General features: G+C 42.4%; 1 protein-coding gene across 5 annotated transcripts in view; it reads left to right on the top strand.

The window, feature by feature from the left end:
* The window catches only part of grik4 (glutamate receptor, ionotropic, kainate 4), a 249,915-nt gene that overhangs the window by 212,431 nt on the left and 20,662 nt on the right, over positions 1-16,822 (top strand). For all 5 annotated transcript variants that reach the window (XM_086125398.1, XM_086125396.1, XM_086125397.1 and 2 more), the window contains 2 exons: positions 9,315-9,422; positions 12,683-12,886. In XM_086125398.1, coding sequence (XP_085981524.1) covers positions 9,315-9,422; positions 12,683-12,886 — 312 coding nt within the window. The remainder of the gene's footprint in view (positions 1-9,314; positions 9,423-12,682; positions 12,887-16,822) is intronic.

Here is a 16,822-nt window from a genome sequence, read left to right as displayed (position 1 = left end):
CCAATTTACAAAAGCAGATACGATTTCTGCTCCCAGTCAGGGGTTCCAACTTGATAGATGATGTCAGCAAGAAAATGGGAAGCCGCAGTAAAAAGTGCATCATGTGGATGATGACACTAGGTAAGCGAATGTTAGTATGCGTCGTGTTTTGTGTTTTTTGGGGCGGGGGGGGGGGGGGCGGTTGTCATTTCTAGTCATGGTTCCTCCATCGTTAGTATCGAATTAGCAGGTTTAGAGAGAAACACTGTCGGATTGAATCCCGCAGTGTTTATTTTCCTCCTGCCCTCAGCCTTCGCTTCAGGTAGGCAACCAGTTGCTGAGAAGTACAGTAAATAGAAAATATCCTCATTCTTCTCCATTGTTATCAGTTATTAGCGTGTCTCACTCGGATTGATACGTTGAATGGGACGCATTGTGTGCAGTTGGCTACAGGAGTGTGGAGAAGGCACCAAGCCGAGACCGTTGAGCCGAGCACGTTTGGTTGTGTTTGGTTGTACAATCACTGCAAACTGCGACACCCAAAACAACGTACTTCTCTGACAGACAATCAAAGATCAGATGAATATTGACATATGTAATAGCGCCTTTCGTGTTTGGACTGATGAATGTTTCAGCTGTCATTGCCTGTAGTTTCAAACCAATGTAGTCTTTTTTTATGCATTTATGTTTAATTCCTCATGAGAGTGTCTTGTTTATAAGATTGTAAGGAAGATGTTGGAAGGCAGACATCTCAATTGTGTAAAATGTGTTTTTTTTGTTTGTTTTTTGTTTTGTTCCCCAGGTTAAAGCCAATAACTTATGTAGGGCACGCTCAGTTCATATAAATGAAGCAATTAAGAGGCTAAATTGGAAAAATAATCACACCTATTGAAAAAGTGAACGAAGTTTTTGACGGCATTTCATCACAAAACCTGTAAAACAAACAAACAAGCAAACAAAAAAATCCAAAATGTAATACAAGCAGATAAGCAGTGCAGAGAAGGAATGGATGGATGGATCCTCTGAGACTTTTGTGAATAAAAACTGGAAGAAGTGATTGCACTCAGCGTCTCTTTAACCAACCCTTAATTAAATGAACCCATATTACGAACCCTTCAAAGGGAGAGATGAGTCACGTTGAGTGCACAGTCAGTTAACTTGCGATTCTGTCGGCTCACTCGAGTGCGACCGTCATCGTCTCGAGTCAACGGGAAATAGGACATTTTGGAAGGACATACTTGACGAGTGATGTGCTTGTCACGACGCGAACACAGACGGACTCCTAACTGTCTCAAAATGGAGAGTATGCTATCTGTAGTAACATATGTGTTGCACTTGTGTTGTTTTGTTTTGTTTTCAACACATTTTCCCACTGAATTGTTCTGTTTTGCAGCATTACGAACTACAAAAAGGAAATTGTACGTCGCCGTGATAAGCAGTTCCGCCGGGTCGCGCGCGTCTAGTTTTGTCGAAATGCTTCTCGGCTTTTGCCCTCACACTCGATCGTCATATGAAGATTACAAAACCTGGGACTGATATCGTCAGATGAAGGTCTCCTCCTCCTGTTTGTTTTCACTACCGCCACCAATACGCACGATGATATTTGAACAACGGGCGGCCCGGTATCCAGTGGTTAGCACGTCGGCTTCACAGTGCAGAGGTACCGGGTTCGATTCCAGCTCCGGCCTCCCTGTGTGGGGTTTGCATGTTCTCCCCGGGCCTGCGTGGGTTTTCTCCGGGTACTCCGGTTTCCTCCCACATTCCAAAAACATGCATGGCAGGCTGATTGGACGCGCTAAATTGTCCCTAGGTGTGAGTGTGGGCGTGGATGGTTGTTCGTCTCTGTGTGCCCTGCGATTGGCTGGCAACTGATTCAGGGTGTCCCCCGCGTACTGCCCGGAGACGGCTGGGATAGGCTCCAGCACCCCCCGCGACCCTAGTGAGGATCAAGCGGTTCGGAAAATGGATGGATATTTGAACAGCTGCTGGTGACAGGAAGTTTGGACGTGAGGCTATCTATTGTTTGCCTTGGTACGAACATGAAGCTCTGGCCTGCCACCGCCAGTTAGTCTGACTCTCCGGTTTTTAGCAAGCCATCTCGGTCACTCTAATACCACACAATGAGTGTTTGCAAGCTGAATCACCCCATCTAGGAAAATTTTTTGTGTGAATTAGTGCACGCTCGGTTGTCGCCGCAGCTGAAAGTCACGGCAAAAAAAGATTACATTCTATTTTCAAAGTCGCCACATTCTTTTTCTCTGCCTAATCGTCGTCACTGTGCATCAGTGTCAAACACCCAAATCAGCACCTGTGAATTTCTCCGGCACCGCTCCAATTCTTCTCATCCTGCCCCTCGATGAGTCACATAGTGAGCGTTTCGCTCGAACTTGCCGGTCCCCAGAAAAAAACAAAACATGCTACATAAAACACACACACACAAACTATAACAGGTCCTTTTTTTTTCTTCTTCTTCTTCCCTCTTGACACGCTTGCTGTGTTACGAGTGTGAGTATTCGGAGTGGGTGTACACTCTGTTCCGTTATGGTCAGGCTTCTGCTTGTTCTATTGTTGTCCACGCTGCCACAGAGAGTATCCTCAAATGTTGGCTTCATACCAGTGTAAAGTTTTTTGATTTGTTTTTTGTTTTTGTTTTTTGCAGTAGTGCAATAATGCTGTCTTGTTTTTTGGCAGACCTTTTTTAAGATGTTCCACTAAAGGCTTGTAGCTGCTGGTGAGGCATTTGCCATCTGTTTCACAAATTCAAGCAGAGAATCAGGATGAGAGGGCTAATATAAAAACAAGGCATGGCATTGATGGCTAGGTTCACACTGCAGGTCTTAATGCTCAATTCAGAAACTGTTTTGTGTGTGTGTGTGTGTGTTAGCATTCACATCACATGTTAACCCTTTCATGCACCCTGTAACCTGATAACACGATAAGTTGTCCACTGTAGTAACCGCTATCCCTGAAAGGGTTAAATGTCTAGTTACTAGACAGACTGAGGTGACCGAGCGCACTAGTGTGTGCTCTCTGTTGCAATTTTATCAATGCATTTAACGTAACTATCCTACTTTCACAGTTGTACATCTGCTGTGTTGTTTTGATGAATCTAATTCAGAATTAAAACATTAGATCTCAGAGACAACATTATAACAATTCTGGAGTTTATCTTGGGAGATGCCCGGATTTTTAAAATTGTTTCCCCCCCCCCCCCTAAATTAAGGTCAAATTCTGTCTTTGGGGACCTTTAAGTGCACATTTTTTCCTTTGTGGAAAAAAAGCTCACTCTCAAAACTGACACACACGCACACACACACACACACACACACACACACACACACACACACACACACACACACACACACACACACACACACACACACACACACACACACACACACAAACTAGGAAAACAGAAAACACAATTTGAGCGTGACTCATTTGTAGTAGCGTGTCACCTGAGTGCTTTAGTGTAGCTTTAAGCGGCCTGTTTGACATTCTACTTTATAACACTTCCCACTGCCGCCCGCCTTCATGATGGATGCGCCTGTCAGCCGTCGCCTGTTGAAGGTGGCGTCTTTCTGACAGCAGAATCAGCCAATTCTTACACCTGAGTGAGCTGCCACCTTAATCTCCAGCTCATGCTCTAATTCCGCATTGTAGAAGGAACTCGAGGTATTCCTCGTTAGGGGGTCCCATCCCAGTTGTTGTCATCGTTCCCTTGCTCTTTCTTTTCATTTCACACTTGCATAAACTCTCTGTTAGTCTCTCTTTCCTGCTGCCAGTTGAGTCTTGCGCTTGTCTCAGCCCCCCAGTTCTGTCTGCCTAGCTGGTTGGTGTTCATATTTCCTCATTGATTTTCTTTCCATTCCTAGGCATATTTCTCCCCAAGTCTTTTTACTCCTGTAATATTAGCCTGCGTTATGATACCCCATCCCTCATTTTGCCTCCTTGTTTCTCTGCAACATTCATAATATGCAGCGCTTTAGCTGTCGGCACTCTAACCCGTACGTTTGCATGGTTGCTTATAATTGTAATTGCAATGTGAATACCAAATTAAGACTAGCGCAGATGTGAACACTTGAGATACTTGAGTTATTTAGAGGCACATCGGCTGCTCTATGCTGGGTCATTTCTTTCTAATTAAATTACACTGGTTGGGCTTTTTAAGCAGCAGTTACAGTGTTGTTTTCTCAGCAAATTTCCGATGGCATTGTGGCCATAATGTTCAAACTTGCTGGGATGTCGTCGCATGTAGTTAGGATACAGTCAATAGGAGGTGCTGGATGGATGGATGGATGGATGGATGGATGGATGGAGGTCCAGCCTTGATTTGATTACCGGTAGTTAACACATTTACAACAACTAATCGTAGCACCATACCCTCACCAACGGCAGAACAAATTATGGGTTTCCTCTTCGGTCCCATTTTAAAATCCATCTAGAGTACGTTTGAACTAGCCTCATCTTAGCTAGCATTAAGCTAGTTTGTCAGTCAGGCCCAGCGTCCAATTTTGCAAATGCCTCGTAGTTTGCTGCTAGCGAGCCGTTAGCTGTCCAACAGCGAGGCGTTAGCTGGCCAAATATTTCCGTTGCTAGGATGCCGTTAGCCAGCTAACAGCAAGGCGTTAGCCGGCCAAATACCCTCATAACCACCCAAGCATCCGCTCGAATGAATCACGTAGCTTCTATGTGCACTACTCACATACAAACGTCACACATATGGCGACTTAAGGGCACTCCAAACATTCGTCTCTGACGACAATATGCTTTGGCGCGTTCTAACTCAAATGGGAAAATTCTGATTCTGCGTTTGTTTTCACTGAGCCATTCAATACTCAATTTGAGTCATCACCCATTCGGGCACAGCCCTTGGAAATACAATGTTCTTTCATTTTGGATTTTGAAATTGGATTGAAAGACCCTCTGGCTTTAGCTGATTTGTTTCACCGCAAAGTTATGTACTTAACTGAAGTGGTGAATTGGCCTTTTTCACAGCAATTGGTGTCAATTATGTTACACTAATGGTTTGTTTCGGTCTATGTGAAAGTAAGCGTTGTGAAGTTTTACAAAGACTCTACGACAACATTTTTTTCCTTGGCACGTATTTGCTCCCCAGCGTGCGTTCTTGCTTATGCAAGCTGACGCGCACACTTTTCCTTCCTGCGAGTCGCACTGACTCACCGACGGCACCGCTGTGCTTCCCCCGACTGGCCCAAAGAGAGTTGATGGCAGGGCCACCTAAGGGCCATTTCCTTCTCTCGTATCGTATATGCCTTGCCTCCTCTTCCTGCTTGCAGCTCCTTCATCTTCCTTCTGTTCCCGTATGAGTCACCGTGACACCCGGCGCTATTATACTCTCAGTCACACCCAAACGCTCAGACCTCTGCAGACTCCCACTGAGATCAGCCAAGCCACCTCCGCATGCTCCAAGAAGTGATTGTGCATGCCGACTGTTGGAACATCACCTACATTGGTCCCTTTCTTCTTCATTCCTCACCACATCACAGTTGGAAGGGCTCAGTTGGGTCGCTGTTGTCTAATTGTGTGAGCAAGGTACGGACTCCTCCAGCTAGTCCACCACAGTCAAAGGAACGTGGGTTCATTTTGATCAAAGTTGTAGAATCGTCCCAATTAGACATGATGACCAGAAGTCCTGTAGATCAGAGAGGAGATGTGTTGCTTATGTTACTAGTAGCAGCGCTGCCAACTTTTCCGGATTGTCCGTTATTTTGTTACGGAAATCTCTTAGCGCAACCTCAATCTGAATGCAACATTTTCTGGGAATGAAAACAAATAAATAAATAATGGGTCACATTGACAACACCCCGCTCCTGCAAAGTGGTTCCGGTGACGGTTCCTTCCCCGATCGATGGATTCTTGTTTCTTGACTTTGTTTAGTTTATTCTTGTTTTCTAAAAATATTATAAAATGACGTCTTGGGCACCGGTGGTCCGGCAGTCCAGTGGTTAGTGCGTAGACCTCACAGTACGGTACGGGTTCAATTCCAGCTCCGGCCTCCCTGTGTGGAGTTTGCATGTTCTCCCCGGGCCTGCCTGGGTTTTCTCCGGGTACTCCGGTTTCCTCCCACATTCCAGGCTGATTGAACACTCGAAATTGTCCCTAGGTGTGAGTGTGAGAGTGGATGGTTGTTTGTCTCTGTGTCCCCTGCGATTGGCTGGCAACCGGTTCAAGGTGTCCCCTGCCTAGTACCCAAAGACGGGACCCTTGTGAGGATAAGCATAACGGAAAATGGAAGCATGGTCTTGGGTACCTCTGCTAAAAAGACATTACTTGTGCTCAGCAGACTGAATTTTAATGTTTTCAGAAATTTTCTTTTCTCTTTTTGCATCACAACTCAGCGATACGATTGAACCACCTTCCTATTTGTAGAAACTTTCTGATCAACATGAATGTAGTGTATCTCCACATTTCTGACCACGCTCCGCCTGCTCTGTTTATTGTAGTTTATTCTATTCTCCGCTCAAGTCTGATTCAAACAAATTCCCAAAGTATGATTTCCAGGCGCTTGTTTGAATTCCACCGAGTGACACATTGAATCCAACAATGCATCAGAGCTGAATTAGAAGCAATCATTTGCTCTTCGTATGCAACATTCATAACAGAGGCAAGCTTGATCCTGTGATAAATGGCATAATATCAAAGTATTTCTAAACCAGACATTTTCTTTTATGTGTTGGATCACCGACTTTGAACGTAGATGATTAGAAAAGTGTATTTCAATGACAAGCATATTTTGTCACCAAGCGCTCTATGAATATTTAATGAAAGTTTTTCCCTTTTCTAGTTTGTGTGCCCTTTGGTCACATTCTGTGTTAGTGCGGGTGGTTTTCTTGAATATCACACAAGTATTGAAAAAAAAAAAGCACTCAATTCAAAACTAATATCAAGTTTGTTTTGTATGTTATCTGGTGTTCATCACTTGTGTTTTTGCATGTGGTGCATAACATTTGGGAAGCCCAGGAAATTATCTTTTTTTTTTTTTATCCATACCACCTGTGCAATCACTTATTATTTTTTAGGGTGATCTTTTGATCGAATTTAATGTTTGGGAAGATTTAATAATCTCAGAATTTGCAGGAGTAATTGACATGCTTCAAGGTCAAAGAAATATCTCACCAGGGTGTTCGAAAGTGAAAAAAACAGGATGGGCTGTAATACCTCTAAACGAATGATCTATTTTTATTCTAATACCAAACAAGTTAAAATTCACAACGAACAAAGACAAGGTAAGCTTTTTACTTCTTCCTACTTCCTTCGAACATGTAAATTGTGCTGAATGACGACTTTTAGTTTTTTTCTTTTCAGGCTTTTTTTTTTAACTTCTCTTTACTTCCTGCCAAATTTGTGTTCTCTGTTTATATGTTTAATAAATAAAACTAACTAACAAGCAAACATTTGATTGACGGTCACATGTTTTGACAGCTCTAAAGTTATATTAATGATAAAAATAATAATAATAATAACTGTGAAAACTCCAGGAGATTGAGTGTGGATATTGCCATTTTTCTTTTGATATAATTTCATATCCTTGTTAAAATCCCTCAAGGCAAAATTGAAAACTCACACTCTGCTGCACATCTGCGTTGCACACCACACAGAATCAGATCACACAAGGAAAGATGTCACACAAGGAAAGAGTGAAAATGGCGCACTTCGATGGTAGCCAGGAAGTGGACTTTTTTAGTTTTTTTTTTTTTTTTTTACATTTCTCCACAGCGGGACATGAGTGACACTCTGGCAAACTCCTTCGAGATAAACTACTGTTTTATCAGAAGGGGGCTTCATTGAAATGCATGGAAATTCAAATTGATAAACTCAGCAAATGATCATTTTGCATGAAAAAAGACTTTTCTTTTTTCACTTGACTTTCTTTCCTCAACATTTTTATCCATATTCATTTCACGAGTTACTGTCAGAGGAGCCGTCAGATGCTCAATGTGAAAAGGCGTGTTGTCACGGTCAACTCCAGCTTCTTCCTGTACACCGACCGAAGCTTCAAAAGTTGATCTCCTGGCCAACGTTAAGGGGAAAACGTGTATTTTTTTTGTAATTTGGGTTTGTAATACATCTTTGTGACTCTCGTCCTCGAAATTTTTTGAAAAACCACAACAGAATACCAGTATGTTTTCCTTTCCTTTATCTTTAATTCTCACCCATATGATTTTCAGCCTCTCTGTATAAGTGAAGTATGTGATACGCACTTAGACTGAATTTACCAAATGGAATTTTGACTGCAAGCGTTTTCGTGACGAAGACAACTACTTTATGTTCCATGCCATCTTCAAAAAGTCGATAGCTGTTCTCACGCTCTCTCCCTTTTGATTCTAACCTATCTTCCTACCACAAATGAGCACCCAGAATCAATGATGAAGCTTACCATGGACTGTCGCATAGCAAGATGCGCCTTCAGCTCAACGATTTTTGTTCCAAAGTGTGAAATTAAGGAAGTGACTGGTGGTAATTCAAGTGGCTATGGAGTCCATATCACGCTAGCGGTTACGGTTGTGCTCGAATTAGCTAACGGTTTAGCTGACTTGACACTTTTTAGAGCATAGGATGTTGCCAATATGTGTAAACTGTGGGCTTGTAAAGCCCTTTGAGACTTTGTTTGGCGATACAAATAGACTTGACACCGGATTTGCACCTGATTTGTACAATCTTCCAGAGGTCTTGGTTTGCAGTTGGAGCATCGAAGACGGGGCACGAGAACCTTTTCGTTTCTTGAAATAAAACTACAAAGAAATGAAAGTTTTTTCCATTTCATTCATACACGGGATACGATCCGTGCTTGTTGATCTTATTGGCTCTTAATAGCTGTGAAAATCAGAGCATTCGTTCAAAACACACGATAAGTTTCTGCCTGACATTTTCCAAGCAGTTCTTCATTCCGTCGTCAATTCTTACTTGGTTTGTGGGTTTAAGAAAAATGTCCTTGTGATGCCGGACTAGCAAATCCACACTAATAAAAAATGAGAATGAGGCTCTCTGCCACAGGAAATGCTACTAATTGGTTCAATGAATGCATTATGCCGCTGCCGATTGAACACATGCCTTGTGTTTGTTTGCTCCTCGAAGAATCACAAATCCATCTTTTTCACCTCCTTCGGCAATCACCCCAAGTCTTTTAATTGCCTTTTTTTTTTTTGCTTCACAAAAGCAAAAGCCTTTTCTGTCATTGTTTGTAAGTCCTCCACTGTCTTGTGAAGGTCACGGTGTTCCTCATCCTGAGAAAACAAGAGGCAAATGATACGAATGGCCTTTTCCGGCCGCTGGACATAATGACCGATCGTGTGTTTGTTGTGTGTGTGCAGATCGGCCTGTGGCACTCTGAAGATGGACTGTCTATGGAGAAGAAGCTCCCATCCATCAACCTGACGGACACCCTCTTCAACACAACTCTTACCATCACTACAATACTCGTAAGTGGGACGACGCACATATCATGCTAATGCGTTAGCACAGCAGTCTGACATTTTGCGGCCGGCACACAGAAACCACAGTTTCATTTCACGAACCAGAAGAGGACAGTGCCCGACTTGTTTTAGACCTCTGCAGAGGGAGATGAGATCAGTGGACAAGATCGGCTTTATTTTAAGCGTTTGGTCAATCTCTGAACACCCCCGAAATTAAGAAAATCAATGCCAATTCCGATCCTAGCCGATTGATTGGTGCACCTCTATTGACTCGAGTTTATTCCGATGACAAATTCAGGTTATTTCACTGCTTAAACCGAACTATAACTAACATACTGTTGGTAATATTTTAGAAACTGTCAGTATGATGCAGTGGCAGTGCCACTGAAATGAGGGAAAGAACACAGACGTATTTTATTTTGAACCTTCCATTTCACCCTGGATAGGGGCTGTGGGTGAAGATTTAAGTGCCGGAGGGAATAAAAAATGAAACGGTTCTTTCACAACAGGAAGTGGGTGTGAAAAGAATGAATTGGTTTATCCCTGCAACTCAATTTCATTTTGGAGATAGAGAGTCCCTTGACCAAACTTTGGAATCCACTGCTGGGCAATTTTCAGGGGCTATCACAGCTTATCCATCATGAAATGATTACTGCGTCGCTCTTCTATGGCTTTTGAGCAACAGCTGAAAAAAAATTCGCACCTGAGAGAATATTTGTGAGCTCTTGAATTACCACTTCAAGTCATTCTTGACGCCGTTCCGCAGCCTGTATGCGGTGGCTTCATTCCATGCTTGCTGTCACAGTCACAGAATTGACGATAGCTTACCCGCAGGCCTACCGGGTCATGTGTTGGTATTCATTGATCTCATTTTTACACTGGAGTGAATTTGTGGTGTTTATTACCTCGGTAACCACAGTCATGCGATGGAAAAAGCCAATTTGCTTCTGCGAGATAAAATTTTCTTTATATGTTGTGTTTTATTGCGCTTTATCTCTTTTCTGAAATGCAATAGCTTGTCTCGCCGTAAAAAGGCTGAACTTATATGCATTCTGCTATTTTCCGTTCCCTCTGGCTCCAGCTTGTAATGCGATACAGCACTTACACTATGTCACACATGTCCTATTGCCTGCGGTCTCTATTGTCTATCCTATTGTCTGTCTCACAAATAAATAGAAACGGTACTATTGTGCCTTGAGATGCAACTGACCCGACTTGAGTGTTTTTGAAAATACGAGACGTCATTCGGCTGATTCTCTTCGCTAACTTTGTTATAAGATGCTGGTCAAGGCAACGCACGTCACACCAAGCAGCAGTTTGGCAGAGAGTGAACAATTCTTCAACAAAGCGACTTTCAACTGTTGAACACTACACCAGGTTGAATTTTAACCCTTTCAGGGACAGCACTTACTACAGTGGACAGCTAATCATGTTATCAGGTTGCAGGGTGCATGAAAGGGTTAACTAAAGATCCATAGGCGGGCTAACAGATAGCATCTACAGTATGTGCTGGTATTATTGTGTATCAAGCAACAGATATTTATTTGAACACAAATACACATGCGGCAACACATGGAGACACAAATCACAGAAAAAGAGCCAGTGATTCAACACGTTATCGTAATGAATAAAGATTTTGCAATGGCCCCAGATTGACCATGTAGCTGATTATTTACATTTCCATTATTTCCTTTGTTAAAGAAAAAGGTTTCTAAATCCAAACCAATTGGACATTGACCACCCTCCCCCGGACAAATTGTTTCACCAAAGACTTTTAAAAGTGCTTCTCGATTTGACTTCAGAGAGTATTAGAATCAAAGTGATTGTGTCTGAGGTCTTTAGAGGAAAAACTGATTCTTTGGATTAGGAGGAGATTGCAAACGGGGGGGGGGACTGGTGTGACAGCACTCAGCCCAACTCATCAGCACACGGAAATGATAGACGGAGGCTCCCTCTGATTGATTCCTCTTCCTGCCATCTTTCATGTTTTGACTTAAGAGAGTCGATATGGAAAACCTTTATCGACAAGAGCGATAGAGAAAGCTACAAATGATGATATTCTTTTTCACAGGCACAAATAACATGAGGCATGAAAAGCAAATCATGTTTTGCCACATAATTACATGTTAGTGGAAACAGACAGACATCATCCAAGCAGAGTCGATCATGAATTACTATAAAATGGCACCTTGACAGGCAAGTCCAACCGCTTCCACATATAATTAGCTTTTATTCAACCTGGTAAAGAATAAAACAAAACAACATTCATACACCATTAGCAATTACTACACAACACACGCGCGCGCGCACACACACACACACACACACATATATGCACAATAATTCATCAAAACCGGAGCACCCGGAGAAAACCCACATAGGCACGGGGAGAACCTTGCAAACTCCATACAGGGAGGCCGGAGCTGGAATCGAACCTGGTACCTCTGCAATGTGGGTTCGACGCGCTAACCACTCGATCCCCGGGTCGCCGGTTCTGGAACAATTTTAGATAAATATACCTTGGAATAAGTCTCAGATCTCTTCGTTCTTCTCATGAAAAAGTTGAGTAAAAACAGTACAATAATGGTGATTGTACGCAACCTACTTTTTCAGATATCGCTCAGCAAGACACTGAGCTGTGAGCTGTTGTAAACACCGGTAATTGTTTTTGCTTTTTATTCCTTTCCTGTTTCATTTCAAATGCAAGTAGTACCTTAATTTGGGAGCACAATTTTTAAGTAAAACATTCACATCTCAAATCCACCTTTCCCATTAAAAGGAATGGAACTGCCATCAATCCAATCCAATCCAATCCAATGTGTTTTTCAATAATATAATTTGCACTATAGTTTTCTTTGCTAAGGCTTAATATTGCACTTGCGATATGCAAATATGTACAGTGATCCTTCGCTGCTTCGCGGTTCGTTAATCGCGGGTTCAGTGCATCGCGGATTTTTTCAAACAATTTTTATTTTATTTTTTTTACATATACATGGAGTACAGTACTGTATATGGTGCTCTATGTGACTCGCTGTTGTTTTGCAGCTTCTCGCGGCCCGTTTGCGGACTTAAATTATTATTTTTTTACCTGTTTATGTTAATTGGACGCTACTTCGCAGATTTTCGTTTATCGCGAGTGGTTTTGGTCCCCATTAACCGCGATAAACGAGGGATTACTGTATTTTTTAAAATGTAGATTTTTTTTGTATGTTTGTTTGTATTTTAATGTATTATTTTTTCGATAATGGAAATGTTTTCTTATTCAGGAGAATCCATACGTGATGCTGCGGACAGATCACCATGACCTGGAAGGAAATGAGCGCTACGAAGGCTTCTGTGTGGACATGCTGAAGGAGCTGGCAGCCATACTCAAGTTCAAGTATCGTATCCGACTGGTGGGGGATGGACTGTACGGAGTCCCCGGAGCCAATGGAACATGGAGTGGGATGGTCGGAGAGCTCATTTCAAGGGTATGTAAATATGTCCTCTGAGCTTAAATGAACACGTTTGTCTCATCAGATATACATAGCGATGATACCACGCACGTGAGTCGTATTCTCAAGGGACTTGCATTCAAACACTTAACAGGGGAAAAAAGTACTTTACATGATCATACTTCTTAGTTTCTCACTGGAGTCTTATTAAATGGTGCAGATTTTTTTTTAACAATTGAAACTTTTTTCCCAATAGTATGCCCTGTGGTGTACATTAGTTTAGATTTGACATTGAGAAGAATTAAAAATGTCAACTCACAACTGGCCTTTTCCGGCATTTCCAGATCCTTTGAACCTCTCAGGGAGGTCTGAAGACTTGAAGTCCCATTAAAAGAGTACACTTAGACAAAGAAAATGCTATCTGCTTTGTCACATAAAGTTCTGATGTGTACGAAAGCAGCCGGTCCACACTGTGCAACGTTTTGGCAGCCACTTTCGGGGAAGCGGCGGTTGTGCTATTCTTTGTCTACGGTCGTCTTCGCTTTCGTGTGTTATAAGAAATGGGACGGTTAGAACACAAAACTCTCCTTTGATAAAACAAAAGATCTTGTCATAAACATCCACATGCCAAGAAGATACTGAATTGCACAGCTCAGTGGAAACATGAACTAAAAGGCATTCAAGTTGAGATAGGGGAGCAAAAAGTAGGAGAGAGGGTGAGGACAAACTTCAAAGGGGACTTGGAGGTGGTGTTATGGAGATGAAACTTGGATGTTTGGCGTAATACTAATGGAAGTCATTGCGTATGCAAAGTAAGGCGCTCCTGTTCTTGTTATTTTTATCAGCGTCTCTGCGAGATTCACCTTCGGTTAAGGTCGACTGTACTGTTTTCTACAAAGCAGTATGCAGGGGAACTTTGAGAGGGGAAGGTTGAGAATGTAATTCGTTTGTAACCCAAAACGTTTGTAAACCAAGAGTTCTGTTTCCCATTGAAATGAATGGGAATACAATTGATCCAATCCAGCCCCAAAACGTATACTTTGCTTTTTAAATCGGTGTTCGGTTAAAGTCAATATAATCCCATTTAGAAATACAGTGTAACCTCGAGTTATGAATTGAATTTCAATCTGATCTTCAGCGGTGCACCTGTTTCTCAACAGGCTACTGCTAGCCCCAGAAGGTCACCACCACCACAAAGCTGTCATTTTTATGCTAAGAAACAAACATACCTTGAGCAAAGAGCCAATTATATGTATGCAATGTGAGAAAAACGACATAGTTCGGAGCCTTCCATGGCCATGACAAGACTGTTCGTAAAGCGAAAATAGTGAATCACCTGTGTTGCTTAAACTCAACTGTTTGTAAAGCGGGTCGTCCGTCAACCTAGGTTCCACTGTATTTTAGTTTGGTAGAGTTCAACTTTTTTTTGCGTTCATGTATGAACCAAATTTCATGTTGCAGCAACCCACACTTAACTCCAACCCAACCGCTAATTACCAGTCCTTAGGTGGGAGTGCTAGCATCTATTGTCTCCTAGACACCTCTCAGACCAAATTTTTTCTAGTACGTCCACCCGGGAGGAACCTAGAACACACTGGTAAGGCCACGGCATCTCCCTGCTGGAACAAGGGGAAGGGGTCTATCGGGGGAACGTGACGGGTTTCTCTCCCGTGGAACAAAGGCTGGTGTCCAGAGGAATCAGACGTCCCTTGCAAAGACTGCTGCCCCCGCAACTCAGATAAACAAAATTAATTTGGTGATGAATGGATTTGTCAAAAGTTGATATCCAGATAAAAATGATGCTTGCCCTGAATTTCCAGCCTCAGTTACACATTGTGCTAGCGGTAGGGAGCAGAGCACATTCTTCTTCGCAGAATTCATTGACGTGTCACCACTCGATCGTTGGAAATGTGTCTTTTGTGTTTCAAACAGCAACTTCGTCTGTGAGGGGCTGACAAAATGACAGAGCAGTGAGATTTGTCACGGGTTAAAGGTCCTTTGGAGGGATGTTTCCACTGTGGAATGAAACAATTCATCCTGTTTGGTTAAAGGCTTACAAGATGATGAAAAGCAGAAAATAGAAGACCAAAGTGCAGTGATTGCCAGCTCACTGGGTGGCATTGACAGTCAACATCCTGGGATGACCGTTAAAATAGTCGTCTGTGTACCTGCTATTGCTTTCTGAACAATATTTCATCGCAATAATTTAAAGGCTGTCACTCAACCTAAAATAACAATTAGACATGCCGGGGCAGCCCAGACCAGCGCACTTTTTTACTGCGTCATAACATATTTTTTGAAGCCCTTTTACTTGGATACAAAGCTATAACAGGAAACTGAACCACAGCCTTTTTTTTCCAGTGACTAACACTAGAAGGCATAACAGCAGGCAGGCAAAGAAATCCAGTCATCAATATTAATATTCTATTGTCACATAAATAATTCAGCTGCTGTTACGGCTGCGTGTTCATCTTGCAAAGGATCTGCCTTTGTAGAAATTGCCTCGGTGGCTCCTTCCCGCGTGTGGCTTCCTTCCGGCACTGGGTGCAGCCGATCAGACTTTCAAACGACTGTAGGTTTCTAAAAAATAATAAATAAATACATTTTCAAAAAAGAAAGAAAAACAAGGCGCAGGTTTGGTCCCGCTGATGATGAAGGGTGAAAGCCTGGAGGTGCATCAGGCAGCAGGATACGCCACCGTAAGCAATGTGCGCGTGTGTGTGTGAACCGAGCTCACAAATAAGGTTTATGCAATCTTATGTCTTGTCACCCTACCCCATAGGTCAGACATGTATAGAAGACAGTAGGTGGTTGTTATCTGTGTTTTAACAGCGAGTACAGTACCGGTACTTGCCAGTAATTCCTGCAACTCTTCAGTGTTGCTGTCTTGGTAGCCTCCCTCATCTTTCTCCTTTGTACTTTTGCATCCTTTTCAGAGGGACGTCCACTTATTGGTAATGTCACATCTTTATTTTTATTTTATTTTATATTAGTTATTATTATTATTTTATTTTATTTTATTTTATTTTTTTAACTGTGTTCCATTGTATATTTAATTCCTATGAAATTATCTTGGAGCCTTCTCCTTACTGTAATACTTTTGAACATTGAGATCCCTCTGATGCAATGGAAGCTCTGAACAGACCATGGCTTGTCCGGTAAGATGTGACAACAAAAGTGTCAGTAAAAGCATATACTAGAACAGCTGAACTTTATTTGGGGTTAATCAGAGATGCTTCAAATGGTGGCTGTCGTATGATGACTCCCATTAGTTTGAATGTGATTGGCTGATTCTGAACATAGGCAGATCTCCAGTCGTGAAGTTCCCACACAACTTAAATTGTTTTGAGCTTGGTCTCATTTTGTTTTGAAGAACAAAAAGGTGGCGTTTGAACAGGAGCGTGTAGACTTTCAATATCCACTGCAGGTGAGAGATGTTAATGTAGTGCAGTAATGTAGGCAAAGACTGAGCAGAAGGTGAGGGTTCAAAGGCCAGTCTTCCAAATGTGATCTAAAGGTTTGATTAATTATGGAACAAATCTAACAAAGAACAGCAGGTCATGCATTTGCAGTGGCATCTGAAAGTGATCCCGTGTTCACCCCCATCCCCTACCTTCCTGTTCATTATACCTCCCATTCTTCACAATCCCCTTCATTCTCCCGCAGCGGCCGATGTGCTGCCCCTTTCCACTTTGTGTCCCTCGGGGAGATGAAGACGCCCTCGCAGTTACATTTTACTGCCTTGTTTTCTTGTTGGCCGTTTTGTTACCAGGTTTTACCAGCCACTGCTTCGACCACTTATTTATCTGCCATATAAATGTCTTTTCCAAACTTTCAGCCTAAGTGAAGTGGGTTTTCAGACCAAGGCTACATACTTGATTGGGTACACCTGCACAATCTAAGAGGAGCCAATACAAAGGTTACACAACCACAACTGCTTGAACAGCACATACCATCACCAAGGCAATTGTA

Source organism: Hippocampus guttulatus, chromosome 12 (genome assembly GCF_054856545.1).
Source record: "Hippocampus guttulatus isolate MCC_2025c chromosome 12, RoL_Hgut_1.0, whole genome shotgun sequence".
Classification (NCBI taxonomy): domain Eukaryota; kingdom Metazoa; phylum Chordata; class Actinopteri; order Syngnathiformes; family Syngnathidae; genus Hippocampus; species Hippocampus guttulatus.
The sequence above is the reverse complement of the archived record's forward strand: the minus strand, read 5'-3'. Positions and strand labels throughout refer to the sequence as shown.